Consider the following 17,089-nt stretch of genomic DNA (forward strand, 5'->3'; position numbering starts at 1 on the left):
CATGACTGGGGCGTGGTCCCACCACTCCCCGACCAAAACGCAGCGTTTCAGACGCAACTCACGCTGTTCACATTCGCACTGGACACACACTCAAAGACACTGAGAGTGAAACCAGGAGAAAAGCCTCACTCCTTCACACCAAAGAGGCCCCAGATCCACATCACACCAAACAGGCCAGATCATCATGGGCGGTAGAAATGAAATAATCAACCTTTTTTTTTCTCGCTCTCCTCAATCCTTTATTTTCTCGACTTCAGTTTGTTTCCTGGGATTAATTTTTTTTTTTAAATTTTTTTGGTCGTCCACTCTGTGTTGTCTTCAATTGGATTGGATTCATTTCTAATTTTATTTTTAGGGGAGTTTTCTCTGGAAACAAACAGTGGAATTAGGGTTTGAGCATTGTGAGAGACTGCGTCTATTGTTTACAGGTACAGGGGCGGCTTCTTCGAGTCTGTGGTTGGCTACGAATCCGAGCAAGAGATGGGGAGAGTTGTTTTTCCTTCTCTACACTCCTTTCTGGCTCACTTTGTGCCTCGGGATTGTCGTTCCGTACAAGCTATACGAGGTTTGCTATCTTTACTGTCTGTTTGTTTGCTGAGAAAAAACGAGAATAAGAAAAGGAGAGAGAGGAAATCAGTAGTTGGCTATATAAGAGTTGGTCTTTAATAATTTTTCTGAATTTTCAATTTGCCTGCATTTTTTATTCTTGGAAGTGAAATGAAGCGTCTTAAGCTTGCTGGTGAAAGTTCATTTCTCGCACTCACAGATAAGTGAAATTTCACCTTTTCGGGTTCTTTTTTGGACATCTTTTCGCTCCGATTGGTTGCTGAGAGAACTCAGGAAAATAAAAGAAGTGAACAATTGGATGGGAGAGATTGAGCTTAAGTTGATTGTTAGACATATCGAAGTCGAGTTGCTCATTTTCTTAGAATATGCTAAAAACCACTGTATTCAAAACGAAAATCTCGTCAGATCTTCCTCTAAACCTTGCACTGCTGTGTACACTGTACATAGAGCATTACTTCGATGAAGAATTACTTCTAATTGAACTCTATTGCAAATATTTGCATTATTTTTTTTTTCTTGCAATTTCCTATAATCACATTTGGCTTTAAAAATGTTAAGAAATGTCTGGATATAACTTTTTTGTTTTGGATAATTCTTTAGTTCTCTCTCTTTGGTTTCTGATAATTAGACTTTTCTCATAAGTTCATTATGGCTTGCAGAACTTTACAGAATTGGAATACTTGCTTCTCGGATTGGTTTCAGCTGTTCCTTCTTTCTTGATACCAATGCTATTTGCGGGGGAGGTAAATTATTAAACCATCTTTATCTTTTCCACCTGTAATGGATTTGTTTCAATGCAAAACAAAAGAAAAGGCCACAAGTGAGTTTGTCTCTGGATTGGGCTACATTTTAGACTAAGATTTTATTGTTTGTATACATTACACTGTATTGTTGATGTATCTGCGTTGTATGTTCAGCAAAATATTTTATCAATATTCTTTTTTGCAGTCATGGGGATTTTCCAATACCAGTTCCTACATTCTGTTTTCCCTAGCAGCAAACAAACTCCAAGTGAACTATTACCTAAACCTTTTGTTTCTTGTGACTTGCTGTCAGTTGACATTATCAAACTACAATTGCTTTTTCTTTAGTGATAGGTAATAAGAATTTTTGGATGAGGAAAATATTAGAAAAATAAACAGAGATTGGTGTCCTTATTTATTGCTGCAGGACTATAACTTCCTTGGGAGATAGCATTACATCCTGAAGTAAATTTTAGCAGTTGGAGTGCTCAGGAGAAAGGACTATAATTGTTTTTTCTTTATTGATAGGTAATAAAAATTTTTGGATGAAAAGAATATAAGGAAGATAAACAGAGATTGGTATTCTGATTTATTACTGCAGGACTATAAGTTTATAACTTCCTTGGCGGATAGTATTCCATCCCTGATGTAAATTTTGGCAGTTGGAGTGTTCAGGAGGAAGGATAACTGAAGTAGCTTGCTGCTTTTACTTGTATATGTTATCAAGTTCTTATTTTTGGAGTAATTTTGCAGGTTGATAGGAGCCTGTGCTTGAAGGACCGTTATTGGTTAAAGGTTAGTGTTTTGTCCATAAACTCTTTCATATTAGTAACCTTATTTTCGGTGTGTACCAAGTCATGTTCTCTAAATATTCCAGGTCCATAAATTTTATTTATGCTACAGTTGAAAATAGTACTAATGCTTATAAATTTAGACTGCTTTAATAGCTAATTATCATAGCTGAAAGTTAGCATTCAAGCAAGGATTTGAGTTGAAAATGGTGAGCTTGAATATCTAGGTTGAGGTGTTCGCTTGATCCAAATTCCATGAAGATCTAAAATGGAGAGTGCTGTAATACTGTGAAGGTGTTCTATATCATTTTGCTGGATTCCTAGGCAAAGCCATAGTTGACATTGTGTTGTTTTCAAGGAAAATGATAAAGAATACCAAAAAAATATTCTTGTAGATTCTATCTCAATTGTTGATGTTTAACTGTTCCTTGCTTATCTTCTTTCCTATTTAAATTCCTATTTTGTTGCATTCTTTTTGTGCTTTGTAGAAAGGTAACTTTTCTAGGAAGTGTGCACCTTGACTAAAACATAAAATTATTTTTGTGGCAGGCCAGTTTGTGGATAGTAATCTTTAGTTATGTTGGGAATTACTTCTGGACCCATTATTTCTTTACAGTTTTGGGAGCTTCATATACCTTTCCATCATGGAAGATGAATAATGTAAGCCATAACTGCAGCAATAATTTGTGCTGCTGTTGCAAGTTGTTTTGCCTTGTCATTTTATTTATTTATGGGAATGCCATTTATATATATATATATATATATATATATTTATTTATTTATTTATTTGTTTTGTGCAGGTACCACACACCACTTTCCTTCTCACACATGTCTGCTTCCTATTCTACCATATGTCGTCAAACATAACACTTCGTAGACTACGGCATTCTATTGCTGATTTGCCAGAGAAAATTCAGTGGTTTACTGAGGCTGCATGGATTTTAGCTCTTGCCTATTTCATAGCCTATTTAGAGACTATAGCTATTTCTAATGTAAGTGTCCTCATGATTCCTGTGCTTTTTATTATTATTGTTTTCATTATTATTATTATTAGAACATTTCTCAAGCCCTCATTAACCTAAATCTGAAGCTTTTCAATGTTGGCCTGAGTGGATGCACCCCTAGATAAAGTACAACAGTGAGAAATGATTTATGTAGCCAATTCCAAATAGGCTTTGTTGAGTTGAATATCACCCGTAGCATTGTTTTTATTTACGATATGATTTATATTTGACTCTTAATTTAGAGAAGTTACCTATTAGCTGTTTCAGTTGCTTCCACAAGCAGCTGTTGCAACTCATTGGACTTTTTCAACTGAACCACTGAGGAAGCCTCCAAACAGACCCAATAGTACTTCTGTTGATCTTTCACGTGCTTGCTATGTCCTATGGAAATGAGTTCATTTCATTTTTCCCTTTTTTTCAGCATCAGAAGATATGAAGCTGTCCTTAAGGAGGAGCCATTAGAAAAATAAAAATAGAGTTAGTAAAATGAGGTCTTGATAGTTGATATCCTAATATACATATCCAGTTTGGGATAACACATATATAAATGAGCTGCCTATCGAAAAAAAGGGGAAAACATATATAAAGAAGCCATTTCATTCTAGGGAAAACACTGGCAGTAATTGATCACACTTACAATTAGAAAAAGAAAGTGTCTCTAATGTGTGAATTATATATATAGATGGAATTTTATTATAAAAAATAAGGTATTATTATTTTTGAAAATATGACTGGCTAGGCCATGTAATGAACTAGTGGATGATTTTGATCCTGCTCTATCCTTTGTATGAAGTTGAGCATCATGTTTGAAACTCAGTGTAAATTATGTGATTTCTGGATATCTGCATGTACAAATAAGAGAGAATTTTTAGTTTGCTGCTTCTTTGAAATGCTTCCCAGTTGATACTATAAAAGCTAAACTATAGTACTTAACAATGCGGTAGGCACTGATATTTTAAACAAGACTAAGACAAGTTATTTTTATTTTGAACATGTGCAGTTTCCATATTATCAGTTTGTGGACCGGGCATCCATGTACAAAGTTGGGTCCTTGTTTTATGCTATTTATTTCATTGTAAGCTTCCCAATGTTTCTGAGGTAAGAATTCAACCCACTAGATTAATATGAACTGTTTCTGGTTTGAGGAACTTGTAGGCATTACTTGCAGCTCGTATAATATGTTCCAGATTCTGTTGTAGACTTGTATACAACCTGTGTATCTTGGTGCATAGGCCTTTTCATTAATAAGCATTTCCTCTTGCTTACTTATCCAAAAAAATAAATAAATAAATAAGATTCTGTGGTAGACTTCCTAAATTACTTTCCTACAGTAGCATGGTTGTACGATTATTATATAATTTGTAGAATTTATCTCTATTGCATTGGTTATGGATGGAATTTTAGGACTTGTTTGGAACTTTGGTATAGAGAATGGTGGGAATGAGAAATCAGTTCTATTCCCCATTCATTTGTGTTTGGATTGATTTTTTAGAATGAAAATAAGAATAAAAATTCTATATGATATTATGATCCATCTTCATTTTCATTTTATTTCCATTTCCTATTCCCACATACCAAACACACCCTTATAAGACTTATGAGGGAAGATTTTCCATTTTATATCATTGGTGTGAAGTGGAAGCACTGTGCCCTTTTGGTTTATCTAATACTCCTGGTTGGTGAGATTAAGGTTGCATAGACACCGAGAATTATGGACAACTGTTCTAGAAGCAAAAGGAATTAGGACATGCAGGATTAAGATAGAATGCATGGACTATAAATATTGTAAAATTGGGCAATATTAACAAGTGTATATTGAAGATCGATGACCATGCACTTTATACTCAGAAGTGACACTTTTTGTTGCTCTAGTTCTGGGCTTTTTTGGTTGATTTTGTTAAAAGAATTCAAACAATACTTCTCCTAGAACCTCCATTTTAGCTATTGTAGAAATTTATTTCATGTTTAATGAAACTTTTACTATATTCATATTTCATTCTAAAAATATAGCTTTGGCTTCGGCTTCAGGTTTTAGCCTAAGCCAAAAGCATATAGCTATATCCCAAGTGACCCTTAAAGTGGAAAGATATGTTCATTTACTTGGTCGGCAATGTGGATGTGATTGCTTGGGTTTCCCTTTATATCATACTAGGATTGTAAATAACAGTTGGAGGGAAAACCTATCAGGAAATGAAAAAAAAAGAAAAAAAGAAGGAAAATCACGCAGTATGGGGGGAAATAGATAGGAAAGTTTACTATTCGTTTACAGCTAAGGTACCTGAGTAAGAAAAAATATCTTAGATGTCTTCTGTATTTTGAAAAATTCAAAAGAGCATGAAAATGAAAGTAGAAAAATAAAAGATCTTTATGTGATCAGTTAGAAACTAGATTCCTGAAGAATCTTTATACCAGCTATTTTCCTTGTTCTGACAGTATACTAATTCTCTGATGGGCATTTACCCATACTTGCAGGATTGATGAGAAACCTGGGAATACCTGGGACTTGCCCAGGGTGGCTGTAGATGCTCTGGGAGCTGCAATGCTTGTTACAATCATTCTTGATCTGTGGCGCATCTTTCTGGGACCTATTGTTCTGATCCCAGAATCAAACCAGTGCCATCAGCCAGGACTGCCATGGTTTCCAGGACACGGCCCCAAAGCTTGATGCCACATAACAAAGGCATGTTGTAAGTTTCTGACCACAAAAGAAACCAGAATCTGGGCTTCCCATGCTAAATTACTTCATTGATGTACTCTCCTTTTCAGGACAATGTGTTGCAAGAACTTGAATTGAGTAATGTTCCTACAAAGGCAACTCAGGTCTCTCCTAAATGTTGATTTCAATTTGAATGTTGCTGCTTTCCTCTTTTATTTTGCTCCTTTCCCCCTCATTTATTCTATTTTTGGAATGTGAAACTCTAGGGTTGCAATTTGGTACTCAATGAAAATAGGATTAGAATGAAAGTAAATCATAATGTTACGCAAAAGAGAGTAATCATAATCTTAGTGAAAGTAGGATTTAGTTTTTACAGTAACAGTTTTTTTAATTTTGTTCTCATTTTAAAAGATTAATCTAAATACATTAACAAAGAAAAATGAAATTATGTTTTCATATATATATATATATTTTGATAAGTAAGTGCAAATTGTATAAAAACGCTAAAAGGGGGTGCACCAAAGTACACACAGTGCATACAACAGCCGCCTAAATTCGTCCCCAACCAATCAATAAAATCAACTAAGGATATTGAAGTATGTTCTATAAACATGTTTGTCCAAGATAATAAACTACACAAAAACAAGAACTTAAACCTTTGAATAGAAAGCTCCATATTCTCAAAAGATCTTTTATTTCTCTCCTTCCAAATTGTCCAAAAGAGGCATAAAGGCATTGCCCTCCACACTTTCTTTCTCTTTCTTCCAATGAATGAGCCTTGCCACCCTAAAAAGGTCTCTCTAACGGAAGCTTGAATCACCAAACACACCCTGAACAAAGAGAACAAGAGCTCCCACAACAGCCTTGCTTTCCCACAATGCAAGAAAGTGTGGTCAACTGATTCCTCATGAGCATAATAAAGGGAGCATCTATTGGCTAAAGACCGCCCTCTCCTTTGCAATTGGTCTAAAGTCAAAACTTTCCTCCATGTTGCCTCCCAAGCAAAAAAAAAAAACCTTAGGAAGGACCCAAACATTCCACACAATACTAGTAGGGAAATGGCTTACCCTTACTTCCTTAAGGATGAAAATGAGGGACTTAACAGAAAATGAACCACTCTTTGTAACCGCCCAAAACACGTCATCCTCTCTCTCCTCAACCACCACCTTGTCTTAAATCCTTGACAAGAAGCATTCCAGTGTCTCAATCTCCCAATCATTGAGAGGTCTAGAGAAGCTTGGGTTCCATCCACCCCCTATAGAAGAGTACACTCACAAATCCGCCATCCAAGCCTCTTTTGAGCTAGCTAAAGCGAACAAGGAAGGAAAAGACACACATAAAGGCTCATCCCCGCACCATCTGTCTCTCCAAAACTTGACCCTTCTTCCATTGCCCACTACAAAGAGAATTCTAGAAGAGACTAACTCCCACAAAAGCCTTATAGCCTTCCATAGACCAACACCAAGTTGTCCCTCACTTCCTTAGAGCACCAACCCCCTTCCAATTCCCCAAATTTACCACAAATAACTTCTCTCCAAAAAGCATCCATTTTCTTAGCAAAACGCCAAATCCATTTGCAAATGAGAGCCTTATTAAGAGAGTTAAGATATCTAACTCCAAGGCCTTTTTTTCTTTTGTTTAAACAAACAATATCCCATTTCACTAAATGAAGCTTTTTCTCTAGAACCCCACCTCCCCACAAAAAGTCTTTTTGAATCTTCTTGAACCTTAAGCGAATCCTTCTCAACATTCGAAAAAGAGGCATAAAATAGATTGACAGGCTAGCTAGCGTGCTCTTGGGAACCAAACTAGAAATGTTGCACTGAGGCTTTTCACAAAGCACCCATGTTCATGAAATTCCTTAAAGAAACTCAAGACCTCAACCTTGACTACTTCCCAGTAGTGTTTGCCAGAAAGCCAGAGAAAAGCCATCCGACCCTAGAGCTTTATCCCCATTTAACTCTAACAGGGCAATGAACACCTCCTCCTCACGAAACGGTTCCTCCAAATTTGTTGCATCTTGACTATGAAGAATAGTAAACTACATATCCCTTATACTAGGGTGCCATTCCCTTAGCAGTTTTGATAGAAGTGACTAAAAAGCCTGAACAACCTTTTTCCTCATATCAGCCTCCTCTATGAGAGAAACCCCGTTAGTCTTCACCTTAGCTGTAATGCCCAAGTTTTTTTTTTTAGGGGCAATTTAGGAAAATATTAATAATATTAAATTAATTAACTAATTATTTTAATAAAATGGAAGAAGGGTGAAAATGTAATTTTACGAATAATACCCTAGGTATAAATTAGAATTTTGTTATTCCTGTTCTTTTCTGAATCGCGTTCATGTTCGCAGAGAGTTCTTGAGAACGTAAGATTGGAATCGGATTTTTGAAGAACAGATCTCTATAAATAAGATTCTAACTCCTAGATTAATATTTTAAATTCTTTAGTTAATTTCAAACACATTAGATATTTTTTAGAAAATCCAAATCTAGGTTAGGGTTTGTTTATTTAACTTTTAGATCAAAATGTTTGAAAATTTGCAAGTATAGGTTGATTTATTGATGAAGATAGGAAAATTTCAAAAATTTCAATGGAATAGAAAAATAAATAAATAAATTTTAAAATGAAAAAAAAATCAGAGAAAGGAAAGAAATTTTATATTTATATAATAAATAAATAAGTCGTTTGTGGAGGCTTTACATTGCAAGGAAAATAAATAAATAAATAAACAACAATGGGAATGTGTGGATCCGTTGGGTGTGGAGTGTATGTTTTCTTATTTAATGTTTAATGGTTGGTATGTGCTGGAAATGGTAGGATAGGTGTGGAAAGTGAGGTTTTGAAATTAAAAAAAAAAAAAAATGTGGCAGGATAGTGATTAAAAAGAAAATGTGGAGATCATGGAGACATACTGTGTGTGGGTTGTGTGGTTGAAAAGTCAATGACTTGTGATATTGAGGGTGGAAAAGAAAAATGATATGTTGAGGATTGTGGGATAATCTTATTAAAATATGAAGTAGGTCCTAGGAAAAGTTGGAATAAATAATTAAAGAAATAAATTCTTATGTAAAGTGAAGAAAGAGATTATTGTAAATAAATATTTTTAGGAAATTCAATTTAGTTTAGGAAAGAGAAATAAATTATTGAGGATAAATTGTTATTGGTTAAAAAGTTGGAAAATAATTTTTGTAATAATAATATTGACTTAAAAATAAAATAAAATAAAAATATAAATAAATAAATTCTAGGATTCCCAAACCTATTTTAAATGAATAGTCAATAGTGTTGATAGTACCTTTTTGTTATGTTAGGTGAGAAGTAAATTTTAGGGCCAAACTTTTCAAGATTTGGAGTACTTATTTGAGGTAAGGGAAATTAATACAGTTGTTAAATTTTTTTTGAAACAATTTTATATATATATATACATTATTTGAAAACGTTTGAGTTATATTCCGTTTTATGCATGGATCATACATGTTTTGCATGAAAAGTATGTTAGAATTTTATATTTTGTTTTTGACAAATAAATGTGGAGATATTATATGTTGTAAATTTGAATAAATGAAATAAATATTTGACATTGGTTTGTTTGACCCTTGTTAACGGGATATAATAGTTGATCTTTACATTTCTTGGGAGGGAATGTAATTGATTTGAACCCCAACCTCTAGGGGTTTTGTTAGAGGTTACTAGTACTAGTAGTGTTTGGTTCCGTCCACCTTAAAGGAACAATTTGAGGCTAACCACCCATTTGAAAAGTCTCACCTAATTGGACACCCTTTGATGTTTGATGACCAGAGTAAATAAATTATTGGAATGTTTTGACTGAATTTGATATGAAAATGTTTGAATCAGAAATAAATGCATACAGTTAGAAATTTTGAATGTATTGGCAAAATAAAAAAATAAAAAAATTAACTCACAGGTTTATGAAAATGATTGATTACAATATCTCCTATTTTGCAAGTGAGTTTGAAATATTTGGTCCATGGACTGCATTAATGTTCCTTATTGGGTTGTGAGCTCATTCCTATTTGTTGACTACTTTTCAGGTACCCTTAGTTCGGGTGAGGAGTGATGGATAGGCCGGGGAATGATCATCATTAGGATTTGACTTAGGATTTTATGTTGGATTTTGTTTAACTGTTAGTTATGTTCATTTAGATCTTTTGGTATTTGGAAGCTATTTGGATATTGATCCTTTAAATTTTATGTTAGTTCAAAGTTGAGTTTTGAGATTTTGAAATTTGTTTTAGTACTTGAATTGTTTAAGTTTGCAAATATTTGGACAATGGATTTTGGATAGTTGATGTTTTAGTTAACAAAATCGAATTTTGAGGATTTTAGATTTTGTTCCGCTACTCTGAACAGGTATTTGGTAATTGGTAACTTCCGATTACAAGATAATTGTTTGGGTCATGTTACACTATAAGCCTTCGGGTTTGAAGTGTAAAATGACTGTCATGCCCTTGGAGTGGGTCTTGGGGCGTGACATTAGCCATAATATTCTTCCTCCTATGAGCATTTGCCATTATGTGGAAGAAACTGATGTTTCTGTCCACTTCATTTAGCCAAACCTCTTTAGATTTCTGCCTCCAACTTATTTATTCCATTAGAGCCGATTTCTTAAAATATACCTTTGAGCTCTCTTTGGTAGACTTTTCCTCAAAGGATAAGGTACCCTACACTTTTTTAGAATCCCAGAATTCCACTTGAGACAAGGCCTCTAATTTCTTAACAACCACATTCCCGAAAACTTCTGTGTTACACCTTTTCAAAAAACCTTTAAGGCTTTTCAAAATTTCTGACAAAACAAAACTTGGGGACCCCCTGAAATTAAGGGTCATCCACCAAGATTTCATTAACTCCTTAAAACCTTTTTCATTGAGTCACATATTCTCAAACATGAAATGAGCCTCTACACACACCTCCCATCCAATGGAATTGGAGCATGGTCTGAAACAGGTCTAGGCAACAAGTACTGTAACACTCCATGGAAGTGGCCTTTCTAATCATCAGACACCAAGAAACGGTCTAACTGTGCAAGGACTTGATTATTCAAACCCCCTTTCCACGTGAAAAGGCCCCCTATCAAGTGAAGATCTCTTAGTTGAAGCTCATCTATGACCTCTGAAAATCTTCTCATTGTTGTAGACAACCTATGGTTGCCACCAGAACGCTCTTGAGAGAATCTTGCAACATTGAAGTCGCCTCCAAAACACTACAGGTCATTCCATAGTCCTTTTATAGCCCCCAATTTCGCCCAAAAATCCTCTCTAATACCTCTCTATGTAGGATCATACAACCCAGTAAAAAACCAAACAAAACCATCATCAACATTTTTAAACCGATAAGAAATTGAGTAAACCCCAACCTCCATACCCACCAACTCAAGAACTCTATTATCCCAAAAATTATTTTTTCCTATTTTCTATTATAACTTTCAAACTTGGCCTACATGTTTTAGCTCTAAGAAAATGTTGGTTTGGGTTTAGATGTCATGTTTGTACACATGTTCTTTTTCAAAATGACTTGTGTGAGTGGATTATTTTGAATGGCCAATTTTTTATTTTTTATTTTTGAGTAAAACAAGAAAGTATTATAAACAAAGAACATCAAAACAATACTTTAAAGTACAGAAAAAGTATACAACAAACGTCTAAAAGCTCTAATGGAAAGAGAGGGACCAACAAAAACCTACGTCCCTCTCAAAAGGAATCCAACTAGTCCACAAATTTTGCTATATATATATTAAGGATCTAAATCTAAAAATAAACTAGATCAAGCTCATAGATTATAAAGGAAGGATTGTTTTAATCGTTGAATGGATCATTCCTTATCCTCAAAGGATTTTCTATTCTTTTTTCCAAATGGTCTAAAATAAACATAGTGGAGCTACTCGCCATGTTTTTTTCCTCACAAAAGAACCATGTCATCCTAAAAGAGTCTCTCTAATCAAAGATGGAAACACCCAAAGCACACTAAGTAAGGAAAACAAAGATTCCATAAAACCCCCATCTTAACACAGTGGATAAGAATGTGATCAATGGACTTTTCCTTTGTCAAAGAAAGGAAACACTTGTTTGCGAAAAACTACCCTCTCCTCTTTAAGTAATCTAAAGTTAACAACATCGCCCAAGAAGGCTCCCAAGCGGAAAAACCCACCTTTGGGGGAACCCAAGAGTTTCAAATCACATTAGCAAGAAATGACACTGTACTTTTTGACCCTAAAGTCTAGTATAGAGATTTAACATAGAACTTCCCATTTTTTTTTATCATGTCTAAATCACTTTATCTTCCTTTTCCTTGTACTCACTCATCCCTTGCAAACTCAAAAGAAAACGCTCCACCAAGTCTACTTCCCAATCATTTAGGAGCCTAGAAAAATGAAAGGCCCAACCAACATTGTCCAACTGATATGTATTGGAAAGCTTGTGAACGGGTTTTAAGATACTTGTGTGGGAGTATTGATCATGGTCTACACGTTCAATTTGCTTCCCGGTTCTGTCTCACTAGCTTTTTAGACACCGATTAGTCCAATTGTGTTGATGATCGAAGTTCTACTAGTGGCTTTTGTGTTTTTCTTGGTCTTAACATTATCTCATGGAGTTCACGCAAATAGAAAGTTGATACAAGGTCAAGCACCGAATCAGAATATAGAGCATTGGCTCACACAGCAGCAGAGGTAACCTAGCTACAAGGCTTGCTAAAAGAACTACAAGAATCAAGCTCTTCATGTCCTGTGATATGGCGTGATAACATTAGGGTAGCTTGCATTGTTGCAAATCCAGTTGCACATGCCTGCACAAAACACATCAAAGTAGATGTCCATTTTGCATGTGACAAAGTGTTGCCAAAGCACTTGGACGTTTGGTATGTGCCTATAGAAGACCATATAGATGATATATTGACAAAACCTTTGTCTATATCTTGATTCAATACTCTTAAGGTCAATTAAGGTCAAGCTCAATGTGAAGGTATCCCCATTTTGCTTGAAGTGGCGTGTTAGACAAAATATTATGAAAGAACAAAATTAGTTTCAAAGTTAGCTGAAAAACAAAATTAGTTAGTCTTCTATTAGTACTTTATAAACTCTTCTATATAAAGGAAAACTGAGATAGAAGAAATAAGAAGGATATGTTATATTTCTCTTAGAAAATACATCTCTTTTATGCCTTGTTTTTGCTCTCTCTACATTATATTTCTCATCCAAACTCCTTAACATCCTTTAGCTTCCATCCAACCACCTCGACGGAGAGATCAAAGATCTTGGAACCAACACCTTCCCCCTCTCGCACCCATTTTATCTCTTACCAGTATTAGCAAACATTTACAGCAATAACTTTCCTTTTTCATACAATGGGAATCTATTGGATGGTGAGTCATTTACTCCATTTGTCAGCAAATGAGTCATTAGTCCAAACCGTCTGCAAAGCAGATTTTCTGTAACATGGCCCATGGGTCTATCTCTTTATCTACATCGCGGAGGTTCAAACTCCATGGCCCATATGGGTCCAACTCTTTATTCTACCGAGGTTCAAACTCCAAATCCCGTGTTCACTATGTGACGGCATTATTATCGAGCTAATACGTGGTCTAGATATGATAGTTGGGTTTGAAAAGTTGGACCTTTCTTTAGAATAATGACTGAATTTTGGGTCTGATTAGTCCTTCTTACCAACCATATATATTTTAACTTTTCTTTTTGTCTTTTTTTTTTTCTTTTTCTTTTTTAATACTATGGTTCAAAATAGTTTCTTACATAAAAAATATTGAAAATAATTTTTGTTTAAAAAAAAGTAAAAAGAACAAAGAAAATGTATTTTTTTTTGTCATGCAATATGAATTGGTGATGGCTTTGGTAGTTAGTAGTATCAAAAAATGCATATTTTCTTTTGCCAAAAGGAGATTTATTCCGAAACTCATGATAATTTCTCAATTAATAAGATTGAGACAATGGTTCTGAAAACTGGCATATAACGTTTGAAAGGGTCTAATTTTAGGGTTTTTTTTTTTTTCCTTAGAAAACTGGCATACCATAGGGCCCACACAATAACATCTAATAATTATTTTTTGCACCGTGATTCCCAGAAAATGTTCGTCTCTAATATAACAAAATCAGTAATTTCAATAGGTTTCCTTAATGTATTCCTCATAAGGAAGTAAAGTTAGAAAATGTTAATTATGATTATTCTTTTCAAAATTTTTATCCATTTACATTTCCTGCCAGTGACTTTATTTAATTTTTTTTTTTAAATATATAGAATATAATAATAAAGAAAAAAAAATCAAATAAATACGAAAACCTGCTCAGAAAAGAAGATTAAGAATCAAGGCCACGCTCAATGGTGACAGTGCAACAGCCTCTGTAGTTGAAAATGGAAGCTCTGGCTCTGCCCAATCCCAGTGAACTCTCTCCTCATCTCCTAGGGTTTCTGGACCATCGTTTGGGAACCCTTGAAGACCTTCTCACCGCCCCTAATCTCGCCGTTGAACTCTCCAAAAGCTGTTCCGATTTGGACGCCGATCTCGCAGCCCTTCACCGGAACCTCAAAACCCTCATTGTCTCATGGACTCGCCGCTCGATTGCGGCGAAAACCGCCGTTCTCAGGCTCAACTACCGGTTGCAGAACCTCGGAGTTTTGGCGTCCCTGAGCGACGTCGTTTTGGGCCAGGACCTCCCGCGTCTCTCCCGTGAACTGCTGCGAGTCGAGGCTGTTCGTGGGTACGCGGAGACTGCTCTGAGGTTGGAGGCGCTGATTGGGGATCTCGAGGACGTGATTTTCTCAGAAAATGTTGCGGGTACTGTGAAGCAGGAGAGAGTGATCGGAGCTGTGAAGATCGTCGCTGATATCGATTTGGTATTGGCAAACGTCGCTGAATTTCATCCTCGGTGGCGAAGGCTTCTGAATTCAGTGGATGATAGAGTGGAGAAAGCTTTGAGCGTTCTCCGGACGAGAGTTGTTGCGAATCATAGAACTCTTCTTTCTTCATTGGGATGGCCGCCGAAGCTTTCGGTTTCGAAAATCGAAAATGGAGGAGTCTCGGCGATTCCGAATCCTCTGATGCTGATGAGAGGAGAGAAAAGGGAGAGTTATTCTCAGAGCTTTGTGGCTCTCTGTGCTTTGCAGCATGTGAGGGAAAAACGACGTCATAGTGATGATCTGGGGTTCAAAGCAAAGCTTTGGGCCATTGATGAACTGGTATCTCCTATTGCATCCAGAAGTGAGTACCATTTCTCGAAGTGGGTTGATCAACCCGAGTTTATTTTCGCTCTTGTGCGTAAGATTACAAGCGATTTCGCTGTGGGTGTGGAAGAAGTCTTGCAGCCTCTGATTGATGAGGCTAGATTGGTGGGTTGTAGTGCCAAAGAAGCTTGGGTGTCCGCAATGGTGCAAATGCTTTCTGGGTTTTTGGGACACAGAGTATTCTCTGTTCTTGCTCAGAGGTACAAGGAGAAAGAGAAGAAATTGGAGGTTGGGTCTTCTTGGCTTCATTTGATTGACCTGATCGTTGCTTTCAATAAACAAATGCAATCACTTGTAAATTCAGAAAGTTATCTTCTAGCATCTGAGCTTGATAGGTTTGAAGGGTTTTCAGGGGGTTTATCTGTGTTGTCAATAGTCTGTGATAGGCTTGATTGGCTTAATATTTGGGCCAAGATTGAGCTCAGGGATGCTTGGAAGAAACTAAAAGCAGAATTGAAAGATGACAGAGCTTGGTTAGTTGAAAGCAAGAAGGGAGTTGATGTTCTTACTAACAAAGAAACCGAGCGATTTCTTTTGTCTACTAGGGAAGACCATAGGGCTCCGGTAATTGCAGAATCCGCTCTTAAAATGGCCTGGGAAATGATTGATCGAGGCCAAACCCTACCTGCCATTTTACCACGAATCCAGTTTATCAGGTCCACTGCAGCCAGATTTTTGTGGTACTTTCTCAATGTACTGCTGTTGAGATGGAAGGGAACAGACTTATCTCCTGAGAATCCTGATGATGAGACACTAATGAGAGCCTGTGGATTGATCAATGCTGCAGGATATTGTGAGTTTAAACTGCAGCAATGGAGTGATGATGTGAACTTTTTGGAGATGAAAATGGCTGAGACAGAATCAAAGAACCCTGTTAAAGACAACACTAATGATCATAGTTGCTTCTTTGATGAAGAAATCAAGAGCTTGGATGAGCTCGAGACTAATTGGCTTATGGAGATAGTTGCTAATCTTCTTCGCCAGTTTGAGTTGCTTTCCTGGGAATACATGGAAAACCTGAAACATTTTGACCAAGAGCAAAACCGTTTTTGTCCAACTACAACTTCAGCAGCCATGGATTTGGCTATATCCCATGATCTTATCGAGGCATTGGATGCTTTGAGGAGTCAGCTTCTTGTTATAGAGAGGAGTCTCAATACAAGAGACTTCTTGGATCTATGGAGGAGTATTGCAGAGGGGCTCGACCATTTTATCTTTAGCAGCATCTTTGGAATTGATATTAGATTCTCCGAAGAAGGTGTTAATCAGATTGGAGCTGATATGAGGGCATTGTTCTCTGTTTTTCAGCCCTTTTGTGCCCGGCCTGAAGCATTTTTCCCTTGTATTAGAGATTCTCTTAGGCTGCTAGAGATGGATAAGGGAGGGGTGAAGTATTTGCAGGCAGTTTTGTCCAGTGATGAAAATAGAATAAAATGCTTGAGATCTTGTGGTATTTCACACGTATCTTTTGATCAAGTTGAGAAAATTCTAAGGAATAGAAAGTTTTGAATTTGATCTTAGTAGGAAACTAGGGATTGTTCCTCTTTTCAAAGTTCAATTCATTATTGCTCAAATACATCTCATTAGTGACATTTTTTTGCTGCAATGGTCATTCTACCAAAGCAAGACAAAGATTGGTCTCATTGCTCTTTGGTTATGTTTGATAAGCGGGAATAAGAGATGAGAATGAGAATTCTGATCGATCTCATTTGAACCAAAAAATTTTCTAGGGATTTTATTTCCTTTCTTCTTTAATTTACGTTTCTACTTCCAGATGATGAAGATGGTCTTGTTGGTGCCTGTAAGGTTTGACATTAGGAGTTGTTCGAAGAATCACTAGTAACCAAACGGGAAGACTGTAAGCTATCGGTCAAGCATTAAAATTGTAGGAGAGATCCCTTTTTAATTATTTTTTTATTTATGCACATACCTAATTCCTTTAATAGCAATAATTAAATCTTTGAAAATCAATCCTAATTATTAAATTTTATATAATTAAATGTTTGAAAATCAATATTAATTATTAAATATTAACAAATATTATTAAATTTCAACCTATAATATATTTTTTGAAAAT

General features: G+C 35.8%; 2 protein-coding genes across 5 annotated transcripts; both read left to right on the forward strand.

Moving 5' to 3' along the window:
• Nucleotides 1-70: 70 nt before the first annotated feature.
• Nucleotides 71-9,856, forward strand: LOC117905013 (cycloeucalenol cycloisomerase). Of its 4 annotated transcripts, XR_004649643.1 has the most exons (11): nucleotides 71-191; nucleotides 429-565; nucleotides 1,227-1,310; nucleotides 2,064-2,105; nucleotides 2,651-2,761; nucleotides 2,902-3,093; nucleotides 4,106-4,203; nucleotides 5,578-5,785; nucleotides 5,872-5,925; nucleotides 9,076-9,129; nucleotides 9,817-9,849. XR_004649643.1 is itself a non-coding variant. In XM_034817870.1 (9 exons), exons 1-8 carry the CDS (start codon nucleotides 185-187, stop codon nucleotides 5,768-5,770), a joined length of 864 nt encoding a protein of 287 aa, XP_034673761.1. In that variant the 5' UTR covers nucleotides 71-184; the 3' UTR covers nucleotides 5,771-5,785; nucleotides 5,872-5,985. The 4 variants fall into 4 exon arrangements, 2 of the variants coding, with proteins under 2 accessions (XP_034673761.1, XP_034673760.1); XR_004649641.1 differs by lacking the exon at nucleotides 9,076-9,129 and having other exon boundaries at nucleotides 9,817-9,856; XM_034817870.1 differs by lacking the exons at nucleotides 9,076-9,129; nucleotides 9,817-9,849 and having other exon boundaries at nucleotides 5,872-5,985.
• A 4,221-nt stretch (nucleotides 9,857-14,077) lies between these two features.
• LOC117904227 (RINT1-like protein MAG2L) lies at nucleotides 14,078-16,586 on the forward strand. Its single transcript, XM_034816734.1, has one exon. It carries the CDS (start codon nucleotides 14,143-14,145, stop codon nucleotides 16,519-16,521), a length of 2,379 nt encoding a protein of 792 aa, XP_034672625.1. The 5' UTR covers nucleotides 14,078-14,142; the 3' UTR covers nucleotides 16,522-16,586.
• The last annotated feature ends 503 nt before the right edge of the window (nucleotides 16,587-17,089 follow it).

Source organism: Vitis riparia, chromosome 17 (genome assembly GCF_004353265.1).
Source record: "Vitis riparia cultivar Riparia Gloire de Montpellier isolate 1030 chromosome 17, EGFV_Vit.rip_1.0, whole genome shotgun sequence".
Classification (NCBI taxonomy): Eukaryota; Viridiplantae; Streptophyta; class Magnoliopsida; order Vitales; family Vitaceae; genus Vitis; species Vitis riparia.

Excerpts from the sequence above, each read along its gene's own strand:
- LOC117904227 (XM_034816734.1), top strand. The coding sequence starts at position 14,143 with ATGGAAGCTCTGGCTCTGCCCAATCCCAGTGAACTCTCTCCTCATCTC.
- LOC117905013 (XM_034817870.1), top strand. Across the intron at positions 566-1,226 it reads TTCCGTACAAGCTATACGAG|AACTTTACAGAATTGGAATA; the intron begins GTTTGCTATCTT and ends TATGGCTTGCAG. Across the intron at positions 1,311-2,063 it reads CAATGCTATTTGCGGGGGAG|GTTGATAGGAGCCTGTGCTT; the intron begins GTAAATTATTAA and ends GTAATTTTGCAG.